This window comes from Haliotis asinina, chromosome 6, assembly GCF_037392515.1.
Source record: "Haliotis asinina isolate JCU_RB_2024 chromosome 6, JCU_Hal_asi_v2, whole genome shotgun sequence".
In the NCBI taxonomy this organism is placed as follows: domain Eukaryota; kingdom Metazoa; phylum Mollusca; class Gastropoda; order Lepetellida; family Haliotidae; genus Haliotis; species Haliotis asinina.
In genome coordinates this window covers 20,385,068-20,411,713 of record NC_090285.1, presented here as the reverse complement: position 1 = coordinate 20,411,713, position 26,646 = coordinate 20,385,068, and the positions used below count along the sequence as shown (strand labels likewise).

Genomic DNA, 26,646 nt, shown 5'->3' with positions numbered 1-26,646 from the left:
AAGAGCCACATTCGATTCCCACGCTAGCAAACAGATATGAGCACATTTAGCCATTCTCCCCTGCGATATGGCGCTAATACTACTAAAATCGACCTAAATCAAATCAAATTCGTTCATTCACCCATTACACATATTATACGACTGCAGAAATGTAAACCTTGGCTTGGAAATTTTCATCTCATCGTTATAAGGATCGCCGCAATTTCAACAATCCATCACTGCTGCAGTGTAAAATAATAATCTTATTTGTTTCCCTAAGACCTGCTGTGACGACGTGCTTTTATTTGTTTCTACAATAATGCAGATTTCCCAGTAGACTTTCTCAATGAAATACTCAAAGGCAATATGCGATAAAAGGCATCAAGCCAATTGCCTCGTTCAAACGTAGAAACATTTTAGACTCCCACAAAATACAACGTGAACAGTCACAAACACTGCCATCCGCAAGCGTATTTAATCATATGAACATAGAACAAACACAAAAAGGCATGGCAAACATATTAATCAATATGTTCAGAAATGTGCATCATAATAATACCATTTACAAATTCTTTTTGAAGATGACAACTTCAAAGGTAAACCACGTAACACGGACAATGATTTCTTGTACTTCTTTACAATAAAGGCAACAAAAGAACTCTTAAACTGATAACTTGCTTCCCAAGAGAGGACAGTACCTGTATGTAGCATAAACACTGCTTTCAATACGTGTTATTCTACCAGTACCTGTATGTAGCATAAACATTGCTTTCAGGAAGTGTTATTCTACCAGTTCATATAAAGGCAACAAAAGAACTCTTAAACTGATAACTTGCTTCCCAAGAGAGGACAGTACCTGTATGTAGCATAAACATTGCTTTCAGGAAGTGCTATTCTACCAGTTCATATAAAATTAATGAGTTCAGCAAGCTGCTTTATGTACTGAAACAACTTCTTGAAGCATTCAGAGAAAATATACGCTATGGTATACACGAGATCTGTTAGACTGATCTCCGCTGCATGGGTCAAACAATATACACATTGTGTGCCATTTAATTCAAATACCATTATTTCCAAAATGGCTACAAAGTAAAAGTAACATATACATATCTGCATATCTAATTCATCTTTTTCGTTTTTGCTTAACGTACGCATGACGGACCTTGCTGCAAAATGTTCAAACATTACCAAATAACTATTTCCAATACAACACAAATAACCTGAGAAAGTTATGAGTGAATGAAAAGCTACCATAATTACACGTCTGTGTGGATTCCGAGTAATAATTTACCTGTTTTTCATGATCGGGGCAATCCAGCACTGGTGGGTGGATGCAATGTCACCCATGGAGTAGAAAAGTGTTTTCACTGAACTGAGGGGTGAAAGAAATTATACACTCACGTTTGATAGTACAAAGTTTAAAATAATGGTTTGCCTTATCCAGATTAAGAAACATATTGTCAAACAAATTTGAGAATGCTGAATACAGATGCCAAACAAAAACGGCAATGTTGTGAAACCGTGAGTCAGTGTTTCATAAGTGCTGGTATTATGATTCTGAAGACAGTTTCAATATGCTGACACATGGTTCATCATTTTCTTAGAGATAGTTATTTGTGTAATAAATTTCGAGCCAATGTTATCATGTAAAAACAATGTATATAAAAACAATCCCAAACGGATCCTTTTACAGACATGCGTAAACCATAATTGTAATGTTTTTTGAAAATCGGTATAAAGATCGATATTATTCTTTGATAACACATGTCAATGAGCAGCGAAAATCCGTTGATCCAAACTTAACCGTGGAAGTATGGGTTTAAAACACATGAACATACCTTGACAAAAAATGGACATCGACTTACGTCTGTTATGAATAAATATTGACGTTACGTAAAACTACCGTCGAGAATTTCTCAGATGCCCACAAAAATAAAGTATATTGTCTAAATGTAAAGCTGGGGCAACATATATTGGATCGTTTGTGGAAATTACCCTTCAACACTTTGTTTTTGTGTTGGAAAGACAGTCCTCCATTATCTTTCTTTGTTTTTGTAAGGTTATACTTTATAAATGTTGCTCTTCTGAGTGTTTACACAAAAAACAAAGGCACGCACTGTTAGTAAAACCGGTGAAATGATGAATGTTCCCTATGAATCACATGACATTGTATTTACCAACCATAAGCGTCGGAGTGATCAAGGGAGGCGTTAATTAGAAAATATTTAAATTTGAATTAAGATTTCCACAATTCTGGGCCAAAATTTCCGAAGCTCTCTTAACGCTAAGGTAGTCGTAAGTGCCATATATTAACATGAACTTACAACTATCTTAGCGCTAAGAGAGCTTCGAAAATCTAGGCCCAGATTTGTAGTGCCTGTGGGTCCTTCGGACAACTGTGTGACTATTGCTTACCGCCACTTTGAACAGCAGTTTTGTCTATCAGGTTACTGTGTAAAGGAAGTTCTACATTCTGCATGTCTGAAAGGTTTACAACTTGAAGATGAACACGATCAGGACTATGGTGCAGAGAAACCACGAGTCATGATTACTTAGAACCGTGTTAAAAATCCACGGTGGTATTTACCTTAGCACCGTAAACCAAGTTATACCAACATGCAAATTCATAAGTGTATGTTATCAGCTACATTATGGGAGAAAATAAGCGTACAGTGTATAAACGTATGTACAACAGGTCTGAGTTCAATGGTGTTACAAACATTGCAATGAAAAAATATAATATCAATCGTACAAAAAAGATTAATTTCTGAAACAGAAGTAGAAAGTCAGGGAGTTGGGTTCCAAGTCACACTGAACATAATATCATTTACCAGCTTATTTATGGGAGAAAATCTAGATGCAATATTTGGTGTAGCAAATGAGAAGGGGTTCAGTGCTGTTAGAAACACAATCAGGATGTACCATGATTCTAACCCTGGGTTACTGGTACACCCAAGGGAAGCTAATTAAACACAAATAAGGCCTTAAGTTACACTTCATGCCAGACTGAATTGTATCAGTAGGCTTGTCGACAACCTGATATGTGTTAGCATTTAAAACATCCCAAAAGGTTAATATGGTTCCATAGGAGGTGGGTTAGCCTAGTGGTGCGATTCCCTACATGGGCACAATGTGTGAAGCCCATTTCTGCTGTCCGCCGTCGTAATATTGCTAGAACATTGCAAAACTAATCTCGTCCACTCAGTAAGCAGTCATCCCTTCTAGACCACCACCTTATTCTCCGTTGGAAATACAATGGAAAAGATGAAAATAATTATTATGTTCATCGGTTCGGTTCATCAACTAAAAAACCAACCAACCAAACAAACAAACAAATAAAAAAAACCCAAACAAACCGTTTTTGCGGGAAATTCCATCCAATGTCTTTTCTGTGCTGATAATGACCGGTATGTGTAAGGTGTCTGGTGTCAGAACATTAACCATGGACGCATTTTCAAAATACATGAACGGCAACAGTCTGAAAAAAAATCATCAGTAGTTCTAACTATATAGTTCAACATCTTGTATTCGACGAGTATACGAATTCTCCTTATTTTAGGGCTGTTCCATTTCATTTCCAGACACACCATGTTTAAAACATTAGTATTTCCAATTGCTGTCTTTTCAAGATGTTTTTACAGCTGTTGTCGAGGATGTCAGGATTGTCTCTGCACATATCTCTCACAACACTGATCGTATGTAACCATCACAGATGGCCCAGAGTAGTAGTCTTATAACATAATGTCTGACAGTAACAAATTGTAAGCTGTCACAAAATGTGCACTATAAATAACATTACATCAATCAAAATTATAACTGTCCGAAAATGTGAACCAAAATGCCGCTCTTTGAGAAGAAAACGCCTCATAGCAGACACTATGCCGACACATGTCGTTAATATTCATATTTTGAAATAAAATTTACAAAACATATGGCACTTCAGTTTAAACATATGTCATATCAACACCAACACATGGAGAAATTGATTCTATGTCTTTAAGCTGACGACACGTCTCGAGTCATTCCATATGAAAATGACAGGCGAGGAACCCACAAGAATATTGAAGGTAACACAAGAATACATTCTCAGTATCCAACCGTGAAGAACAACTATAAGTGCATTAAAATACATAGCTTTCATGCTACAATTTGGAAGGAACATGGGGGACATACATGCTCCTCTTTGTCGGAGAGCACGCTTGAACATCGTTCATTGTCAACCACAATATTCCATAGTGTATTTACAAAATGACAAATGTGATCTATGGTGGTGCATTTTAATATACATCACAAGAGGTGTTTTACTGATTTGAAGGTGTCCTGTGTACACGTAAAGAATGTGTGTGTATGTGGCGCTTCTACAGCGCAGAGTGAACAATCTCAGAATCTGAATTTAATATCCGTGACTTTTCTTTAGGTAACAGTTTATGGTTGGTGTAGATCGTAACAGATGTTCCACAAGATCGAGATGACTTGTACACACTCATGTCGTTGGTGTAACCGGTTTTCGGCCAGCACTGACAAAGTGTTCTCTTGAATGCTGTTCTGTACTTCTTGGACAAGACATTGTACAGGATTGGATTCACCACGGAGCTGACGAAGTACAGCAGGCCTGAAACAAGAAGCTCAAGATTAACAATGTTTTGTTGTTTGTATATTTTTTTAAAAAAATAGCATCATTTCCACAAAAAGTGTGTTACTTCAATATCTTTTCCAGTTTTGAACGACCTGTTAATGTATGGGGTGACCTTTACGACCACACTTTTGACCGTTTCTCATAAAATGACCACGTCATCTTGTCCTAAAATAAGTAATGCGATTTTCATGTTGTTGATCATTGGATAGTCTTGCCCCGACTAGCTTATTTACAGACGGGCACTATATGGTTGGCTTTTCGTTGAGTACCGCGTTGAAAAACAAACGAAACGCAGCAGTCTCCTGAACTTCAGGTCTGTATGTTCTGATAGGTTTCACAGTCCAAACAGACAAATCTTAGAAACCACAATGACAAACGTACGCTCACGAACCGTTACAGTTTACTGGTATTGAGTAAGATATTGAAAACTACCTGACAATCAGTTATATTTCAAACACAGAAACTATGCTGAACAGTCTGGTGCTCATTTTAGTCTCCCGGGTATTTGCTTCGCACGGTATAACACGATGCATGTTGTTAGATACGTGCAGTTGGATTTGAAGAAACCTCTTGGAACTGTCATTGGTGTGCCTGACTCATGCATCAAGTGCCTACGCTACATGAACATCAACTGATAGATGAAATGATTCGTTGTGAGTGTATGTATGTCAGCGAGAGGGGCGATTGAGGGCATTTGACTTCCTCATGTGTCGGCGGATTTGGTTGTGTAACTTCACAACAATCCCTCCCAGCTGATCTCTGCTCTCCACATGGGGGTATAGGGGGTAGCCTCGTGATTAAGAAGTCCCGGGTTCGATCCATATGGGTACAATGTGTAACGCCCATTTCCGGTGTTCCCCGCCGTGATATTGCTGGAATAGTGTCAAAAGCTGCGTAAAACAACATTCACCCACTCACTCCAGCCCCTACAGTATGACATATGCGCGCGCCTGATATGTCCCTTGGGGCTGAATAATACGTATATTGCCAGACTGAGTAACATTTCATCGGAAGTAACTTTCTGTTATCGAAAGAAGGGATAATATGAGGACACATCTGTTACAGGTATGCTGCAAGGCGTTTAAGCACCTGACATTGACCGTTACATTAGAGATAACTGAGAAACTATGTGCTTACATAATACATTAATAATAGTTTGGTGACTATGTCCTAAGGTAACCCTTAGAAATGCTTTGAATTATTCTGAAGTCACTGTGCAAAGTGATATCTTAATAACACGTACATTTACAACCAAGAACACCCCTAAAACTTGTCAGTGTTTATTATACTGGAACCTGGTTGAAGTAATAAAAATCCGAAATCATTCCGCTCCTATATTCGACTCCTTGATTCGCGGTATTGATGGTTTTCAACGAGGTGTTATGCGTCTATGAGCATGCATGGCTTCTCTCTGTCTTTCCATATCAGGCTGACACGTCCTGACAAAACTGAAATACTGACTGTTCAAAACTTTAAATAAACTGCACTGAAATAAAGTCAAAATGAAATGACAACCTACATGGAGATCTACGCTCCATGTGATCATGTAACGCTTGTGAAATATGATTAAACAATGTAACTCGCTTGGGCACTATGCCTTGTATTTTTCCGATTACACAGATATTATCAAGAATTACTGAACCAGCCTGACCTTAATGCAACGTTAGTTTTCTCGAGGACTAATTTAGGGCAAAATGCAACTCGTCTGAATAAGATTCACATTAGGGAAATTACATGTTGAAAAGAACCCGAGTTTGATCAATGCTATTTCTTCTGAGGCATTGCGTGATTCAATTAATTAAGATATGATCACTTGATGTCTCCGGTTGTTCTGTTTCCGAAATGACTCGATGTGTCATTACGTGAGTGCCAGGTTTAATCGTTAAAAAACAGTGAAAACAGTGTCGGGATATTGTAGCTAACCTGGCTCAACAGTTTGATATGTCAACAAAGGAAGTCTGTTTACGAACGTTGTCGCCAGCACTGATATCCAAATATTTTCATCATTAATACATTTGATGACTTAAGAATACAAATGTACAATGTGAATGCCAAGTAACATACATTACTGACGTCACCTTTTGAATTGTTTAGAGCACCTATAAATCCGGTAACAATGGAGCACTAAAACAATAAATAGAAACATAAATAGAAAATATAAAACGAGAATTCATTACTCACCAGGGACATACCCAATCACCAACAAATCCAAAGGTACTTAACTATTAATTAGTAGTGCAGATGTTCTGTACAGTGACAATATTCAGATTTATAATTAATTTCAACTTGATGTATCAAACTTAAAAAAGTTCAGTAACTGGATATAATTAATATGATTTATGTATTCAGTGTATTGCTTTAACGTAAATTTCTTATTCTCGTTTTGTATCTATCCATCAATCCCTGTATATATAGTTTGTTTCACTTTTGCATGTAAGCACTGGAAATAGGAGAGGGTCTCACTAAGTTGGAATAACTTGTACCCAATTCATTTCTTTTTTGAATAAATATGTTTAAATCAAGCCTAGTCCATTTCCAATGAAAGAAATGTCGATAAGGAGTGAGCCGCCTTTACCAATATTCGGACAGGAGGACACCGGAAATGGGCTTCCGACAACGTTCCCATATGAGGAATCGAACCAGGATCTTTGGCTTGACGATCGGACGCTTTAACCACAAGGCTACCCTACCAAATACGTGAACACAGCCGCTAAGCCCAGGCTGCTTCTGGAAGTAGGGGATCATTTGAACAATCTCACCTGCCTAAGGAGAGACCACGTGTGTCACATGTGCCTCGTTATGAGGCAGGACAGAACTCGCCCACCCATGGACTATCTGTGCCCAGAGTTGCTTAACATCAGCTGATTTGTGACGAGCTCTATTCAAAATATGATTTTGTTCTGAAGCAGTGTAGTTGCAGCTCGAGGACACCTTGCTTAGTTAAATCATACCATAGCGAACAAGTCCAAAATGTAAGGAAGGATAACACTTCATGATCAACTTCTTTACTGCAGTGAGACTTGCTTGATAACAGTGATATAAGTTTCGAAATGTTTTTCCATGTATTGTCATCGTTCCTTACTGCTACAATTTCTAAATGCCCCTCAAAGAAGTCCAAAATGTAAAAGGTTCCTGGACGACGCCAAGAAGACCTAATGCTTAGGACAACACAGGCCTAATGGTTTTTAAGGCAGGTGAGCTAAACATATCTAAAATATGCTTTGATAGAGCCGCTAATCTGTGATTATCGTTCATTCTTACTGGGCAAAATTCAATATTGCGTCTCAATATGTGGCTTTAACCGGAGAATATGCAATATTCAAGCTGTTATCATGGTACTTGGGCACCATGTTAGAAATGGTCTCCAGTAACTCCCAGACGATCTGGGGCGCAGCGGATAACAGCAACCCTGTTACGTCTAACCCAGACTATGTTATTAACAGGTCACTATGACATAGAAGAAATAACATTCACAACTACGACATGTTGCTCTATGACGTCCCTCCACAGGCCCGTTATAAAGACAGTGTAGATGTGTTCTCCCACGTTGTCTGACATTCATATAACCACGGGCTTGAAGCATTTTAATAATTAGGCACACATTTATAAGTTAATAGTTGTTGAATATTTCGTTAAATATGAAATGGACCTATTGTAGTCTTGTCTTTGACTTGAATCAGTGTTATTGATGACACTGGATACTGAGAGTTTATCCATGTCTAAATGCCTGTTTTCTGTCTTCTTAAAGCTCAATATTGTTAAAGATATGGATAACACAACTGACCATCATTGCGTCAAGTTGCCCGAATGTTGGGTAAATCCAAAAGTGTAATTTCACAAGGGAAAAGTACCGTCAAACAGGTGGGGTTGTAATGACCTGGGTGTGGTAGACCAAAATCAATCGACACTATGACAGGGTCATCTCATTACATCAATGGCCCTATGCAATAGGTTGAGATCAGCACCTGCCATCAATAGGGAATTTCGTACACTCACTGGGCGACGAATTATTGACCATGATTGATATGGGAGTAGTAGTGTCATGGAGTGGGATGGGGTTACACATGGCAGGCGATCAGGTCAGGTCACCTTTAATGTATCCTTGACTGGTACGCGATACGTTGACGAAATTTCGCGTCCTGTCGTGACTCCACTGGCCAGAATCATCGGCAGAAATTCCAAGATAATAATACCAGGTCACATCGGGCCCAAATTGTCACAGCTTATCTCCGACGAGAGGGCATACAGGCATTGGACTGGCCTTACAAGTCCCCAGACCTGTCCCCCAATTGGACAGCTATGGGACATTCTCGGTCGAAGGGTACGGACCCCGCATGCGTCATCCTGCCCCAGCTTGGTGCAGCTCTTCTGGAGGAATGGTGGGTAATATCACGGGCAGCCATCCGGAAATTAATCAAGAGAGTTCACTGTCATTTCATTAGTTCCCTTATTTTGTCGGTAGTATAATAAATCGATCTAAATGATGCTACCGGGGCGTATTTTGCTAGCAAAAGCATTGTAAGAAAATGTCTATGGGACTTTGTTGTTACTTCAAAGGAACAACCAATGACCGTTAAAGTCCAAGTATTTGTGCCAAGAAAGCGATGATGAGTTTTGCGAGTCTGTAGGTTTATTTCACATTTGTACAAGTTAGAAGTGGTTCCGATGGCGGCACGCATCATGTCCAATAAGACATTGTCACCACTTGGTGCCCATGAAGGCATCAGAACAAAGGGTTGAAATCACTGTATGTATGCAGCGCCTTGAGCAAGTACTAGTTGCATGGATATGCACGCTATATACATATCCTATCATAATAACTAACAATAATTAAACAACACCTGTGAAGTGTACGTTCACGTCACTTGTTTATAACATGAACTCCCTGGATAATGCATTTCAGCGTCTGAAATGTTCAGGCACTACTCGACACAAAGAGTGTGTGAGTGAGTTGAATTTTACGCCGCTTTTAGCAATATTTCAGCAATATTACGGCAGGGGACACCAGAGATGGGCTTCACACATTGTACCATTGTGGGGAATCGAACAAGTGTCTTCGGCGTGACGATCGGACGCTTTAATCACAAGGATATACCACCGCCCTTTGACACAAAGAGCATCCACGCCAGACTCGCCACATTTGCGTTCAAATGAACCGAGGGAAACCCTGATTCTTCTGATCAAACATTTTATAACAGTGTGTGAGGCAGACCAGGTTATAACTGTCTTGATCAAAATGTGATGATGACATTTAAATTTTAACTGTATTTCTACACAAATGCACTGTCACATCTGTTGTCAATCCAACCAAAATTTAATTGGAATCAAGTACTTACATTGAATATATACTTGTAAGGCTACTTAAATGGTGGCCAATAAGTACTAAATGTTAATATTCATAATGGTACAGTCGATGATAAGATAACTAAAATGTCTTTTGAATGAAAATTAGTATGTCTGTTTTCGTTCTCAAATCTGACTGATTAAGAAAACCATTCGCCGTTTTTTGTTGTTCAAACGAAATAGAATCAGACTAAATCGGATGTTTATTTCTTCTCGTAAAAAAACCCTAAACAATTGGAATCTCTCGAGCATAGAAACTGGCCCCATCCTCGGATAATACATGATAATGGTTTCTCTGAACTCGCGACACAGGCTCGTACAAAGGAAATTGATCTCGTTTTTTTCTGTGGATTGGTCATAATCTCCACTTAACGCTCGCAATATACCCAATTCACACGATTTCAGTGATTGTCCGCAAACATTTAACAATACTACGTTTGACCAATGTACTCAGCAAACATTGTATGAATAGTTTTGTCAAATCCATTCTCAAATGGGTACAGAATATAAATATTCATCAGAATGAATTTGAACTTCCAGACCACGTTTATTTACTCAAAGCACTAGGGAAGCTGCAACAGTAAGTATTTTTAAACAAACGGAGTGATACTTCAGTACTAGTGCTGACATGATTCTATTTCCATTGTGTATGTCCAGCCATATTCAACACTGTTCAAGATGAGGACAACCAAGTTCAATAGACAGTCAACTTCTTTATTTCAATGAGTGCGAAGTTTTGGTGTAGGTTCTAACACCGTTATCAAGTTACTGTAAGTGATGACGGTGTTCGACCCACATCGACATCGCCCTCATTTCAACAAAGAAGTTGACTATCGGTGAAACACCGTTCCTTCACCAGTACGACTCCTAAAATACCTCTCAAAGAAACTGTTCAAGATGATATTTATGTCGTCAATAGGAATATTAGTGTTGTCTGTCGTTTCACGCAGCACTCAACATATCCAGTTATATGACGCTAATCTGTTACAAGTTGAGTCTGGATCAGCAGCAGCAGCGATCTATGCAGTTGGGATAATATGACATGCTTCTAAAAGGTTGGCGAGCCTGAGCACACGATCCGGTTAGTCGCCTCTTGCGACAGCCATGGGTTACTGAAGACCTCCTCTAACCCGGATGTTCACGGGTTAAACCAGATGATGTTGGAGATACAGTTCTCAAAGTAATTGTTGGTTCTGTTTTATGGTTTACACGAGTTTAACATGATCAAACATTCCATAAAATAAAGACATGATTAATGGTGTTCCAGCACTTTAGAATAACACAACCGCAAATATAACACCCTTGTGAGTGTGTGAAAATACGGTGAAACGCATGACAATAAAAGAGGATGGAATGTTTTATTTTGATTATTTTAAATTGGCTTAGTTAAACGAACATAGTATTGACATCACTAAATCAAGACTTAATGGCCAAAGCTGCTCTTCAATCAAACACACAATTCCACCGTCCTCGTGGTTTTGTGCTGATCGATATTACTCTTAACTACCTTTAATGCAGCGTGAAAGCCGCAAGCCAATGATTACCTTAAAAGATTATTTCCATGCAAATATGCACCAATTCCTTTGTGATATTTGTCAAAGATTGCGCGATCCTTAAATCATCGATGCTCTTTTGATGTGGCACTAATCTAAATGAACTGCTATCTATGGCGCTTCCCCATTCCAAACCCCATTTACACATACAGTAGCTGAAGGGATTTGGGAAAAGCAAATTTATATTTTATTGACTAATGGGTAAAAAAGTCAAAATGAAATGCAATAATGTGTAAAACATCTAAAGGACGTTTCAATATCACCTTTGGGGATATTTACGAGAAATGTTTCAAATGATCCAGTTCAATTTGTGTGTTTCTGCAGCAAAGGGGATGAGCTAAGGTCAATATTTCCATTACTTTGTCCTTTTTCATTTCATCAATTACATTTCATATTTTAGGTTTATGTTTTCATCAATACATACTCCTGACCGGACACAGTAAAACTCTGTTCTATTTCGTACTCGATACTGATAATTGTATTCTATTTTCGTACTCGACACTCAATACATACTCCTGACCGGACCCAATAAAATTGTATTCTATTTCGTACTAGATGTATTTATATGCTGTTCAATGTTTCACGCAACATAAATGAGTTTCGTTTTCTATTGCAGTGCATACAAACTTTCTGGTTTTAATCGACTTCAGTTTGCAAATGGTATTTATTACGCAATACAAATCTGACAGTGTATGCCGGCTTCAAGTTTCAATTACGTGTATATGAATTACTCCTATACATATCAAGGAAAAGCATATTCATATTGTTATTGACTGGTGGATTAAAAATGAATATGAAAATGTGTTTTAATAGTTAAAATAGCTGAATGACATTTTGATATCACAGGGGAGCAGCCACGTGAGTGTGTGTGTGTGTGTGTGTGTATATATATGTGTATGTATATATATATATGTATGTATATATATATGTATATGCGTACACACACACACACACACACACACACACACACACACTCACGTGGCTGCTCCCTGTGCCTGAGTCCTATGCGCATTTTGTCTGATGTACGATTGTCAAGGTACATTATGATGAGAACTGACACTTTCCTAAAAGAGCCCAAGATTACTAAAGCGCACTCCCGGTTGCTGTTTACTTTGTTAATCGTTCTGACCTGCTGGATCCTAGAGAAATGAACCAACCAAAGTGTCATGTCAAATCGGCTTTTCAGGAAAAGCTCTCTTTACAACCAGCTTGTTGTCGAATGGCTTTAAAGGTGAAACATAAGGCTTTCTGTTTGCATAACAACGTATGGTATGGATTTACAACTCCGTAATAATTACAACATGACATTTCTGGGCTACTTCTTGCCCCTTCATCTGGTTTCTGTTTGCTGATCAGACCATTCATTTTTTTCGGAACGTTATTTTGTAATATTGCATGATAATGACCTAAAAGACATCAAATCAAGGTTGATAGTGACCCATTCCCGTGATATCACCTCTCGTCCATCAGACACTACAGCAATGAGACCTTGTTCTTCAGTGTTTGATCTTACAAAGACAGCCTTAAAATGGAAAGGTCTGACCTCACATCGGATGATGCTATATGTAAGGTTTTGGTCAAACATACACGCGAATTTGTAGAAGGTATCAGAAATCCCCTTGTCACAAACGACCCATGACCGAAGCTCGTTTTGTAATTAAGCTGATAGAATTTGAATAGCTTTACCATCGGTCCCTTACCTAATATACTTTTAGTTCTATCTCAGTTAAAAAATACTCAAGCACTGACTGTTCCTTTAATTACTTTGGAAAACTTTATAACAGAATTTTCATGGCTCTGGTGTATTCGTCTCGTGTACCTGTGGTTTTTGTTTTGCCACTTGTGGTTTCGAAAACTAGACTGATTAACTTGAAACTAAAATACAGAGCATAATGGCTTTCTCCCACTTTTTCAATCAATCAAAATATATGTTGCCGTGCATAACATATTACCTACTGAAAGGATTCTCACAGCAGCTCAAACGACACTTCTGGTATCTGTTGCCAAGACAGTTAATGGAGGCATTGCTAATATTTTATTGACGGTTTGTCTGTTCGATGAAATCTGAGTCAATAAAATCATTTGGAGAGACGGTTCACTGCCTTCACATCACCAGAGGAACTGGTGTAAGTTGAAACAGAAGCCATGGTAGGGTTTTGTTAGAAGCTTCATTACTGTTGCACCACCGCTACCTGTCGACATGGATCGGCATCCAGTAATGTATGATGTTTTCAGCAAAACCGCCCAAAGACGAGGCATTTGCATGAACTCGTTTACACAAAATGTCCAGAGTTTACGGTTGATCTGATGCCACATTTGCATTGTTTTCTAGGATGAACATAACTGGGTTTGCAATGGAATCCAGTAAGGGACAGATAGTAGGGTACGTTCATAGGAAGTTAGCAAATAACCAGCCAGATTTGGTTGGCAATATTTGGCAATATTCGGACATGACAACCCAGTGATAAACATCATGGTCATCGATGGTCGCAACTGATACATGATGGCAAGTGTCAACAAGGTCAGCGAGCCTGGCCACCCGATACCGTTAGTCGTTAGAATGTATGTAGAAACAGTTCCAGACACTATGTTCACCTCGATATTAACTTAAATGTTTAAATGTCATCAAAGACGACTGCTTAAACAAGGTTCCGGTTAGCATTCGCACTAAAGGCTACCTGGATAAATACCAACGAATAGTTGATAGTAAATGATTAGAAATTGAACACAAACCTTAAACGTCATCAGAGCCACTTCAGGCAAATTAAAAGCATGCTAGAAGACAAAGTGGAATGTATATATTGAGTGTACCAAATGTTACTCTATTTTCTACAGTAATGATCAAGAATATTGTTTCCAATATGGCTGCCACAGGTGCCATATTGAAAAGCTAATCCGAATATTTTGAAGGAACTGGGTATTGACATCACGCATGTTAAGTGTGATCTTGATTGGTTCATTTTATTCTAATTATGATAAGTCATTGTTTTCGCGAAAACGATAATAGGCTGCGAACAAACATATCATGACAAAGGCACACGTTACATGGAGTTATGTGAGGTATTACATATTATATTTCGTAACACACGCACAAGGTGGTAAAAATGGCGCACTTGAAATGCTGAATAGCTTTAACTAGTGGAGTCAGTGAGTTTAGTTTTACGCCGCGCTCGCAATATTTCAGCCATATGACGGCGGTCTGTAAATAATCGAGTCTGGATCAGGCAATGCAGTGATCAACAACATGAACCGATGACATGTGTCAACCAAGTCAGCGAGCCTGACCACCCGATCCCGTTAGTCGCCTCTTACGACAAGCATAGTCGCCTTTTATGGCAAGCATGGGTTGCTGAAGGCCTGTTCTACCCCGGGACCTTGACGGGTCTTTAACTAGTGGAAACGATCACCACTACCGAATGTGCGTACCATCATCCGTAACATTACATGACTGACCATAGCACATGATATCTTTCATAATTAAATTCTTAAAATACACTTGCCTGAATATGAAATAGGGAATTTTATGAGAAGGGATTCAATATCATCAATAGATTTGCAAGTGGCTATTTATACTATGGCTACCACTGCTGCTACTACTTCCGGGTTAGAACTGGCCTTCAGCAACCCATTGTTGTCGTAAGAGGCGACAGATCGATGTGATCGCCCGGTAAGGCTCACTGACATAGTTGACACGTGTCATAGTACCTCAGTTGTGTCGATCGATGCTCATGCTGTTGATCACTTTACTGTGAAGTCTAGATTCGATTATTTACAGTCCGCAACCATATAGTTGGAATATTGCTGTGGCATTAAACAACATGCAAGTTAAACAAAATTAATCTTAGAATTAATCTTCAGCAGCAAATCATGACTGGGGCTAACACATATCTATGTATCCCAAATGAGTACGTGAACATTCATGGTGTTGGTCACTAGATTGTCTGATCCAGATACGATTGCTTGCTCACCTCCGTCATATAACTTTATGATGCTCAAATCACAATATACTCTTTACAATATACTTAAGTATATTTACCTGAAATATAGAAAATATAGGTCTGCAACCTCAGCAGCTCGTCTGTCCATCGCTCCTGTGGTATGTAGATTGTCATCAGACGCTGTGTATGAAAGGGAGCCCAGCAGACGAAGAACGCTATCACAACAGCAACTGCAACGACAATGCGTTGAAAGGAGACACAGGTCTGAAAAGTTGAATTCGTGGCATAGATATTAATAAGAAATGCATCGTAGTGATTGACTTGCGTTTAAAGTAGCCTTCAGCAAATCCAAGTAAAGGCACACTCGTGAAGACCAGTTTTGCCATTGCACAAAACTACCCCAGACCTACGATGATCACTAGTCATGGATCACGATCATCACAACCACAGATCTCTTTGTACAAGAACATCTGGATCGATGTGTATACCTTACATCCTTGTAATATGAACAAACAAAACAACTGCATTTTCAGCCACAATAAAGTCGCATCGTAGTACATAACACAATATAATGTACAAAAGCCATTGCTCAACAGATGGATAACCACGCTGACTGACATGGCTATTGACAAGAAACCACATGCATAATGAAGGCCCCCATAAATAATCGCGCCCCTAAAACTGACATGGTGGAGCAGTGGGTGGCCTAACGGTTAAAGCGTTCGCTCGTCCCGCTGAAAACCTGAGTCCGATTTCCCACATGGGTATTATATGTGAAGCCCATTTCTGGTGTCCATTTGATGGTATTGCTAGAATATTGCTAACAACGGCGTAAAACTAAACTCACTCTCTAACAACGAAACTACTCCTTTTTTCAGGAAGACATTATATTACTTTCCAGAAATGGTGTACCCATATCCAGCACAACGACTGTCGCAGTGGTGTGGTATAGACCTATGGGCGTACTCACTACTGGCAAAGTGTGGGTAACCTCTTGCTGGGTTTGAATATTATCTCAGTCATATATATGACGTCAGCATGAAGCACTGATGCAGGTATAACACTTCGGCTACGTTGGATTAAGCGACGAGCGGAGGCTGTGTGACTGACATACCTACACACCTAATCAGTAAGATCTGAGACTCGAAACACAGCATTGTCTTCTTCTCATTGGACACTCATGTGATATTCATAGCTCTCACGCCCACCCTCGTCTGATGACGTCATAGACGACAACGCGTCATCGCCGATGAAGCTATAGTTCTACTATACAATGAAACAAGAGGAATTCAAATGGTAAATAATTCTTCCTGGAAACGAAAACAATTTGACCTTTAAGAAACATCATTTCAAACCTTGGAGGAGCATTCGTGAAGGATGAACAGCAAACGACAGGGCGCCAACGTTTTGTAAATATCGCATTAAGCTTGGAATAATTCTAAAAGGTTATCCCGTCAAAAAGGGATGTTCAAAGGCAGTTCCGGTTACCTTTAAGATCATATATGATTATCTCTCTCTCAAAGCGTGGATAGCTAGACACACAATCGGCAACAAAGTTCAAAACAACATAAATATCGTGATTTGTTCTTGCTTTTACCCTCCACATCACTTACATACTGTGACAGGCTTTGTAATTGGTATTGCCCAGGAACATACACTCACAGGAGTGGGATTTCAAACACGTTATCAAATAAATGCCAACTACGCGAATTCGCAAGAAAAAACCCCAGCAAACCATCAAATAACAGTTTTCGTCCTCGACGCTCTTGTAAACACAACTGGCCCTTGTGCCCGATTTTTGTTAAAAGGCAGGAGTGACAGTAAAGAGTGACGAGGGCCCTTATACAGTGGTAAAGTTGGGTGGTAGGTTTGCTGTTTAAAGCCGCTCTCAGCAAAATTGCAGCTATATGGCGGGGAGTCTGGATGATTCATTGATCAACAGCATGAGCATCAATCTGGGATACAATGACATGTGTCAATCAAGTGAGCGAGCCTGACCACAATCATGTCAAAGGTAGACATGACCTTGCATTGAAACAGTACGCCCATTGTTTAGTGATGATGACTTAGAACACCTCTGGAGACAAAGGAACGATATCATGCATACTATTAAATGTCACCTGTGCTGTGTGTGAGTATCATCAGAATGTACGTAAACATGCTGTTATTGTACGCTTTTCTTATCTGGTACCGCCTGTACATACATAGATCTAAGATTCTGGTAATACTTAAACCAATTAAAACGGTTTAAGTAAGGCTGAACAAACATGGTATCTACTACACTCTGCCGCTTCTTGACACAGTTAGCTTCGTGGAGGAACTTACCAGCAAAAATGAGTGATTTCGCATTTGGGTCCCAGCTCTTGAATCCCCAAATCTCATTGAGAAGGATTGGCTGATCCTGTGCTTTAAATTACATAACAAAGCCGGGACTTTGTTGGGTCTTGTAGAAGCAAGTCATAAAAAATATGAAAGCTTTCAACGCCTTTAGTGACGATTAAAAGTTTCCACAAACTTCAGCTGCTCATCGGAAGCATGCTTTACGATAGTCTAATTTTAGTTATCACTATTCATCTTGATTTTCACCATCTGGCGCTTTGTTCCGAAAAGAATATCAAATTGTTTAATTTTCTGATAGCCAAACATTCAACTTTGACGCACTTACGTATTACTTGTTCAAATGGTTCCCATTGGTGTTTATTATACAAAACGCAGAAAGAATATGCCATCGAACAAATTGGAAAGAACGTAATTTATTCTTTACATGCTTCAGAACTTCAGAGAGGACATTAAACCTTTTGAGCAAAACTTGCTTTCTGTTTTCGCAAAACACACAAAGTGTCGATTGCATCGTAATATGTGGCAGTTTCGGATCAAGAGGAGTGATGTTTCAAAAAGGTCGATTTCCAGATAACGTCTGACAAAAGCACTGACTTGCAGTGTAATGTACAGACAGACACACAGACATACATGTGCAAACACAGACACACAGACATACACACCGGACACCCACATATGGACACCTAGATAATGTCCCACTTTATCTCTCAATGTCCCACATAGTCTAACATGAACAAAACTCAGCAACTCTTGATGGAATTATGTGAATATGGATACATATGTATTGATGTAAACCAAAACCATAGATGTAACAATACGACTATGATTACATAATATACAACTCAGAAATGTAACTTTGACAAAAGAAGTGAGTCAGTGAGTTTAGTTTTACGACACACTCTGCAATATTCCAGCTATATGGCGTCGGTCTGTAAATAATCGAGTCTGGACCAGATAATCCAGTGAACATGAGTATCGATCTGCGCAATTGGGAACAAATGATATGTGCCAACCAAGTCAGCGATTCTGACCCCCCGATCCCGTTACTAGCCTCTTACGAACGCATAGTCGCCTTCAATAGCAAGCATAGGTTGCGTAATGACAAAAGAACTATTAAAAGTGCATTTAAAGGATTTGGTCCCATTTTGACAAGAGAAACCCTTGATGAAAACGCGTTATTTTAACATTTACGTTTCAAAGACTTCATACTACTACATACCACCTCAATGTGAATTTGGTGAGAAGGCAGTCAATTAAACCCACTGTTCATCCACTACACAATCAACACGGAATAAACCTTTCTGAAGAATGGAAACGCTCTCTAACGCCCATACTGCCATTTTAAGGAGTGATCCAGCGACAAGGTAGCCATAACTCCCTTAACTTAACTTACTTAACATGTGACAGTTTTATAGTTAGGTTTCTTTAGTACAGCTTGATCTTCCTACGCGTGAGACAGGTGATAAAAGTTTAACTACAAATATTAGGTTTACGAACACGAGAAAACAAAGAGTGGAGTAAGACAGGGATATGTCTACTTGTGGGGCTTTTGAGCAAGGTGAGCTAAACTGTAAGTTTTGTTACAATGATGAAAGTTAAACAACAAATATTAGGTTTTCGAGCATAAGAAAACAAAGAGCTGATGAAAAATCAAGTCATGAGAACTCCAGCGCGTTGAAAACTACACTTATGAACCAATGAGCATCATTGCGCATTGGAAATCGACTAAATTACTCTTCAGCATATAGGATCTTCACAGCACTCCGGCTAAAGAAAATTATCTCCCTACATAAGCATTGACATGTATTAGACTTTCTCATTGAAAACATAGCAGTTTGTGACGAATTGGGGTTGTCTTTATCCGCCAAGAGTAGTTTTTTAGACGCCATGTCGGGGTCGAGTGATTTATACACGAATTTCCTTTTAGTATGGCTCAGTTAATCTTGATCTCGGACTCAGAAGATGAGAAACATGTACACTCTCCACAACCAAAGGGCACTTATGAGACAATATGAGATCAAGTCTTAGGGTCAAATCCCATCCTATTTGCATTGAATCAACATTTGACTATGTTTTGTTTGAGATCTCTGTCGTGATGAGATAGATGTATTAGACGTGCAGAATTAAAGTCATCTATATTGGCCGAATGAAAAATATTGCTTATATTCTGAATTTCACATTCTCACCGTAGTATACCAAATTGCTTTTCAGTGTTAGATCCTTAAAGCAATATGCTGTAAAATCTATTTTTTTAAATGATGCAAAATGCACGTATTAATATTTTTTACCTCCAATCGCATAAATCACACATTCGTTGAACCAGTGTAAAAAGATTTCAAATAACGAAGAGAAAAAGTAATAAATATACAATCAGTTTCAAACGAATGTACTCTCTTTTCCCAAACGTATCTGACGGTATGGCATCACCATCGCTCTTGGGAGATTTATTTGAGAAACATTCATCCCTATTCCTTAAAATGCGATTATAGAAACCGAAGCAATCACATAAATCGTACAACTAGGAAAGGCCCACAAGAACGAGACTAATATGATATGGACAATTTGGTATATTGCCAGTCTGGCGACAAAAGAGTTTCTTTTTGTGATTGTCTGGTTAGACTAGATATCCCAAGATGGAACAGGGAGACAATAACATGGAACAAAGGATATTTAGAAAAATATCACAAGAGACATTAAAGTTAGGGAATAAACATGCATGTATTTCGAAACAAGAAACACGGAGCATTTAGATCATTATGAATGTGTGTGTTGGGTTTTACGTCGCTTTTAGCTGTATTCCAGCAGTGTCACGGCGGATTACACCAGGGACTGGCTTCACACATTGTACCCATGTGGGGAATCGAACCCGGTGTGTTAAGACATCATTATCCCGGTTAACCCAAGCTGTCTGTAAGGTTAACAGTCTTATGACTCATCCCGACCTGTACCCATGTCACGTGTGCGTCGTTGTGGGCCAGTTGGGTCTCTAGGGTAGCCTAATGGTTAAATCGTTCGCTCGTTACGCTGAAGACCATGGTTTGATTCCCCACATCGGTGCAATGAGTGTAGCTCATTTCGGGTGTCCCCCGTCGTGATATGGCTGGAGCAGTGCTAAAAGTGGCGTTTAACAAACCTCACTCACTCACTCACGTATCAAGTCCTAGAAATTCGATCTGCAAAACATCTCACCCATCCAAGGACTCTCCGTTGCCACCGCTGCTTAACTTCAATTGATTTGTCATCTGGGTTATACGCACAAGATCACACATCACTATCAGACATACTCATCCTTTGCTCATTAGTAAATGTCATCATCATGGCAGATTAACCTCCTTAATTAACCTTGGCAATAGTTAGGATTCGGTTAAATGGTCAAAATAACTGCCACAGATTCAGATTCCTTTCTCACACATCAAAATACCTGACACCAAATGCAACCTGATTCCGTGTCCATTCTGATAGAGATAACCTCGACAGGCAAAATAAATACGTGCAAGCGAAGACCGAAGTGTGCATGGTATTTGGTGGGCTGCTGTATCTCGTCTAATACATCTGGAGCAATAGTTTTTACCTGATAAGGATGCTGACGACATCCTGATAGTTACTGTGCAGAGGAAACCTCACACCTCGGCCTTTATTGGTAATGTGATAATATCCGGTTTTGAATTTGAGTGCCCTAAGATGGTTAAGCCACTCTGGTAATGATGGATAGTGTCCATCTAAACCCCATCAGTAATGGTGTTATCTAGTCATTAGATCGATGTGTTAGACGTGCAGAATTAAAGTCATCTAGATTGGCCGAATGAAATATATTGCTTATATTCTGAATTTCTCATTCTGACCGCAGTATACAAAATTGCTTTTCAGTGTTAGATTCTTAAAGCAATATGCTGTAAAATCTATTTTTTAAATGGTGCAAAATGCACGTATTAATATTTTTTACCTCCAATGGCATACATCACACATTCGTTGAACCAGTGTAAAAAGATTTCAAATAACGAAGAGAAAAAGTAATATATATACAATCAGTTTCAAACGAATGTACTCTCTTTTCCCAAACGTATCTGACGGTATGGCATCACCATCGCTCTTGGGAGATTTATTTGAGAAACATTCATCCCTATTCCTTAAAATGCGATTATAGAAACCGAAGCAATCACATAAATCGTACAACTAGGAAAGGCCCACAAGAACGAGACCAATATGATATGGACAATTTGGTATATTGCCAGTCTGGCGACAACAGAATTTCTTTTTGTGATTGTCTGGTTAGGCTGATGTTAACATAGCATGCAAACGTTCTCCTTCTATTTATCACCGTTTATCAGTGCCATCTAATCTAAAGGATACAGCCTAGCAGTGTCACTTTAAGTTTTCCGTGTCATTTGACAATCATAACATAAATAATAAAAGGATAGGAAACAAAACGTAAGACTAGATATCCCAAGATGGAACAGGGAGACAATAACATGGAACAAAGGATATTTAGAAAAATATCACAAGAGACATTAAAGTTAGGGAATAAACATGCATGTATTTCGAAACAAGAAACACGGAGCATTTAGATCATTATGAATGTGTGTGTTGGGTTTTACGTCGCTTTTAGCTGTATTCCAGCAGTGTCACGGCGGATTACACCAGGGACTGGCTTCACACATTGTACCCATGTGGGGAATCGAACCCGGTGTGTTAAGACATCATTATCCCGGTTAACCCAAGCTGTCTGTAAGGTTAACAGTCTTATGACTCATCCCGACCTGTACCCATGTCACGTGTGCGTCGTTGTGGGCCAGTTGGGTCTCTAGGGTAGCCTAATGGTTAAATCGTTCGCTCGTTACGCTGAAGACCATGGTTTGATTCCCCACATCGGTGCAATGAGTGTAGCTCATTTCGGGTGTCCCCCGTCGTGATATGGCTGGAGCAGTGCTAAAAGTGGCGTTTAACAAACCTCACTCACTCACTCACGTATCAAGTCCTAGAAATTCGATCTGCAAAACATCTCACCCATCCAAGGACTCTCCGTTGCCACCGCTGCTTAACTTCAATTGATTTGTCATCTGGGTTATACGCACAAGATCACACATCACTATCAGACATACTCATCCTTTGCTCATTAGTAAATGTCATCATCATGGCAGATTAACCTCCTTAATTAACCTTGGCAATAGTTAGGATTCGGTTAAATGGTCAAAATAACTGCCACAGATTCAGATTCCTTTCTCACACATCAAAATACCTGACACCAAATGCAACCTGATTCCGTGTCCATTCTGATAGAGATAACCTCGTCAACTGACAGGCAAAATAAATACGTGCAAGCGAAGACCGAAATGTGCATGGTATTTGGTGGGCTCCTGTATCTCGTCTAATACATCTGGAGCAATAGTTTTTACCTGATAAGGATGCTGACGACATCCTGATAGTTACTGTGCAGAGGAAACCTCACACCTCGGCCTTTATTGGTAATGTGATAATATCCGGTTTTGAATTTGAGTGCCCTAAGATGGTTAAGCCACTCTGGTAATGATAGATAGTGTTTCATCTAAACCCCATCAGTGATGGTGTTATCTAGTCAATAAACGTGGGAATGTTGGCGTGAAACTGTTTTCAAATGACCTGATATTTTGTATGTAGCCACCAGTAATGTAGCTTGGGATTAATTATAATGAATTCAACTGCTTGGCAAAAAGAAAGCGTGCACCTGAAAACTGGATTTGACAGAAATATTTTGACGGTATGAAATCATTATTTTGCTTATAACCAGTCGACGAAACACACACTTGAGGTAAAAGACATGCCCATAATTTATGAAAAAGATGCAAACGTTACGAAGTCAACATCCATGCATTTCCTCCTTTTTTTGTGTATGTGTAGAACTAAATATAAGCACGTCCATGCAAAAGTGTCCACAGTTTTGGTTGTCATTAGAAACACTATCGAGGAAAAAAACTAGCTGTGAAATTTATATGACTGAAACACTGAAAATCATTGACGACACCCGGTGCTCGCGAAAAGGGTAAGCATGCCCTGGTCTACCGATATCATTAGCATGTTAGCATGTTATTCTCAAAAAACTCTCTGCTCAAAGACTCCATTGTCCGCCTGATGAGTACATCAAATAATTCTTTTCCTGTTTTATTTCTTCCACTGTCAATTAGCTTTGGACCCTTTTACCTGAAAGTTTGAAATAGAAAACAGCAACCTCAGATATGACCGAGTTGGATAATGACCGCATCTCGTACCACGTTGCTTTTCTACGACTCTATTTCTCAACACGCACTCATGTATGTTGTAGGTGTGTCGTTTACGCAATAAATAATTCTGTTGCATCTCCGTGCACCAATAGAGTGCAATTTAGAACGATCACTGCATTTAATTGAAGACATGTGAGTGTCTTCTAGGTCCCTTGTGGTTATTCTGAGTACAATCATCAAATTGTATACATTATTCAAAGTTGCATGTGTACATATATGTAAACAAGGCATCAAAAGCTACTTTTAGGATTGGCGTTATTTTTTATTCTTTTTTGGATCAACGGTTACTAGGAATTGTTGCACATTTTAACTGTTTATCAACCTTATGAGTAATACCTCGTGGCAATGTCGGAGCCTACGCATTTGAAAGTATAAAAGGCACTGTATTCATTAGTATGAGTTTTAGGGTCATTTTATAGATTTTGTAATCCCAGAGATGATTGTTACTGAAAGTGATAAGATCTTAACCTACGAACCACACCCTCCCAATATTGGAAAGACTTTCAAAGACGCCAAACGCGTTTAGTTTTACACCGCAGCAGCAATATTTCAGCTCTGTGGAGGCAGTCTGTAAATATTCGAGTCTTGACGAGACAATCCAGTGACCAACAGCATGAACATCGATCTATGCAGTTGGGATACGATGACATGTGTCAACGAAGTTAAGGAGCTTGACACCCTTAGTCGTCTCTTACAACAAAAATGGGTCACTGAAGATCAATTCTAACCAGGAACTCCACAGGTTCACGCCGTCCTTTGCCATCTATGCATATTGCAGATACTTACCAAGCATTTTGAGCACAGCCTTCCTGGCCTTGGATGCTGCCTCTGCCGCTGTCTTGTTCTTTTTCTCATCAACAGCCATCTGCGACTTCCACAACCGAACCCCAATCAACACGTACATTATAGTTATCACCACCATTGGAATGACAAAGAAGGCAAACGTAGAGAACTGGAACATGTACTTCATCCGCTCTCTGAAGTCCACGGGTATATTACACAACAACGAGTCTTCCAAGTTTTCTCCTGTTTCGGGGTGTTGGACACCATAGAAGGTCCTGGCGTGGATTGGATAGGGTAACGCGCAGCCACAAGCAACTGTCCAGATGAGAAGGATGATCCTCACCGCCCGCGACAAAGACGACCAGGAGTGGGCTTTTAGAGGATGACAGATGGCAACATATCTCTCGATGGTGAAGGCGGTGATGGTTAAAACTGAAGCATAGGCCGTCATCTCGGACACAAAGGACTTGATGATGCAGAAGCCGAGCCCAAACCTCCAAGGGTATGCTTCCCATATGGTTGACACATCTGGTGGTAGAGCTGGAAAAGAAATTGCTATATTAACCATCGTTCTGTTGCTGGTTGCTGATACAGCAATGTTCAAGTCGCATCACACATATCTGTAAATATTTGAACCAGGATCAGACAAAACGTCGCAGAGGATAGGAACGTTCCGCCAAGAGATGTTCTGGCTGTCTTCAAATACGTAGAGTCACTTCACGGACACGTGACAACGGAGTAAGAACAGTGAACACGAGGCAGATCCTAATCCCTAACTAAGTAGCAACTAAAATCTTGACGTCTAATATAATTAAAAAGAAAAAATGAAATAATTGATGCTATGAAAGCTAACATTCCACCCATGCTTTCACCGAATGTGTGAAATTTAACACCAGCTGTATTTTCTTCATGATAATGGGAATTAGTGATAATTACTAATTAAAGGTAAAGGATTTGTTGGTGCAAGGCCGCGCAAAGACAGTACGGAGTTAAAAGTTTATCTACGTTTATCACAATAAATTATTCCTCATGGGATGACAGTAACGAGAGGAAGGGAACCGTCTGTAGATAATGTCAGCATCAATCTGAATTCACTGTGTAAACCTCTAGACGTTTATCTTCGGTAAACAGCCGAAGCCTTTAAATGTTTCTTGTTAATGCCAAGTGAAAGATACCACAGTCCTTTATAATCACCAAATGCAACACCAACCCTGACGGTTTCATCTCTCTGTTCCTTTAATCAGGCATACCACAAGTCAGTTAAAGCATTGCGATACATTTCGTAATGGACGAATCTTCAAATAACTGTTTCACATATAAAATATGTTACTGTCCAGAACATTTATTTATCAGTGTGAACACCTGTATCATTTTCACAGTGTAAACGCAGTGATTATAACACGAAGTAAATTAGGTGTATTTAACCGTAGAATGACCGTGGTCGAATGCCAATAGCTACACTAATGGTGCTTGAAATAATCGTCAGAGAGAGTAAACACGTGCATACAACAATAAACACTCAAAGTATTAACCTTTAAACGCTGCGGCGTGTTGCTTGAAGTCATCAAGTTACAAAATGGCATTTGTTCGATAAACATGAAAAAGGCACTTATTCTATTAATAACAATTTTCGTTATAAAGCATGCGGTTCACGTAAAATGGCACTGTAATATCCTGGCCAGAAACAGTTCACATCCAGTATTGTACTTATCATAGAGATTTTCAAAAGGAATGAAGGCCATTCCATCTTTTTCTGACATATTCCGTGAACACAAGTTCAATCAAGATAAATAGGAAGTAATGTCCTGGGATGCCAGTTC

At 39.3% G+C, this 26,646-nt stretch overlaps 1 protein-coding gene across 1 annotated transcript in view; it reads right to left on the bottom strand.

Annotated features, from left to right (window-relative positions):
- Positions 1–4,248: 4,248 nt before the first annotated feature.
- The window catches only part of LOC137287103 (pyrokinin-1 receptor-like), a 93,774-nt gene continuing 71,376 nt past the window's right edge, over positions 4,249–26,646 (bottom strand). The window contains exons 2-4 of the mRNA XM_067819239.1: positions 24,830–25,366; positions 15,548–15,679; positions 4,249–4,591 (exon numbers count right to left, since the gene is read on the bottom strand). Coding sequence (XP_067675340.1) covers positions 4,338–4,591; positions 15,548–15,679; positions 24,830–25,366 — 923 coding nt within the window. The 3' untranslated portion in view covers positions 4,249–4,337. The remainder of the gene's footprint in view (positions 4,592–15,547; positions 15,680–24,829; positions 25,367–26,646) is intronic.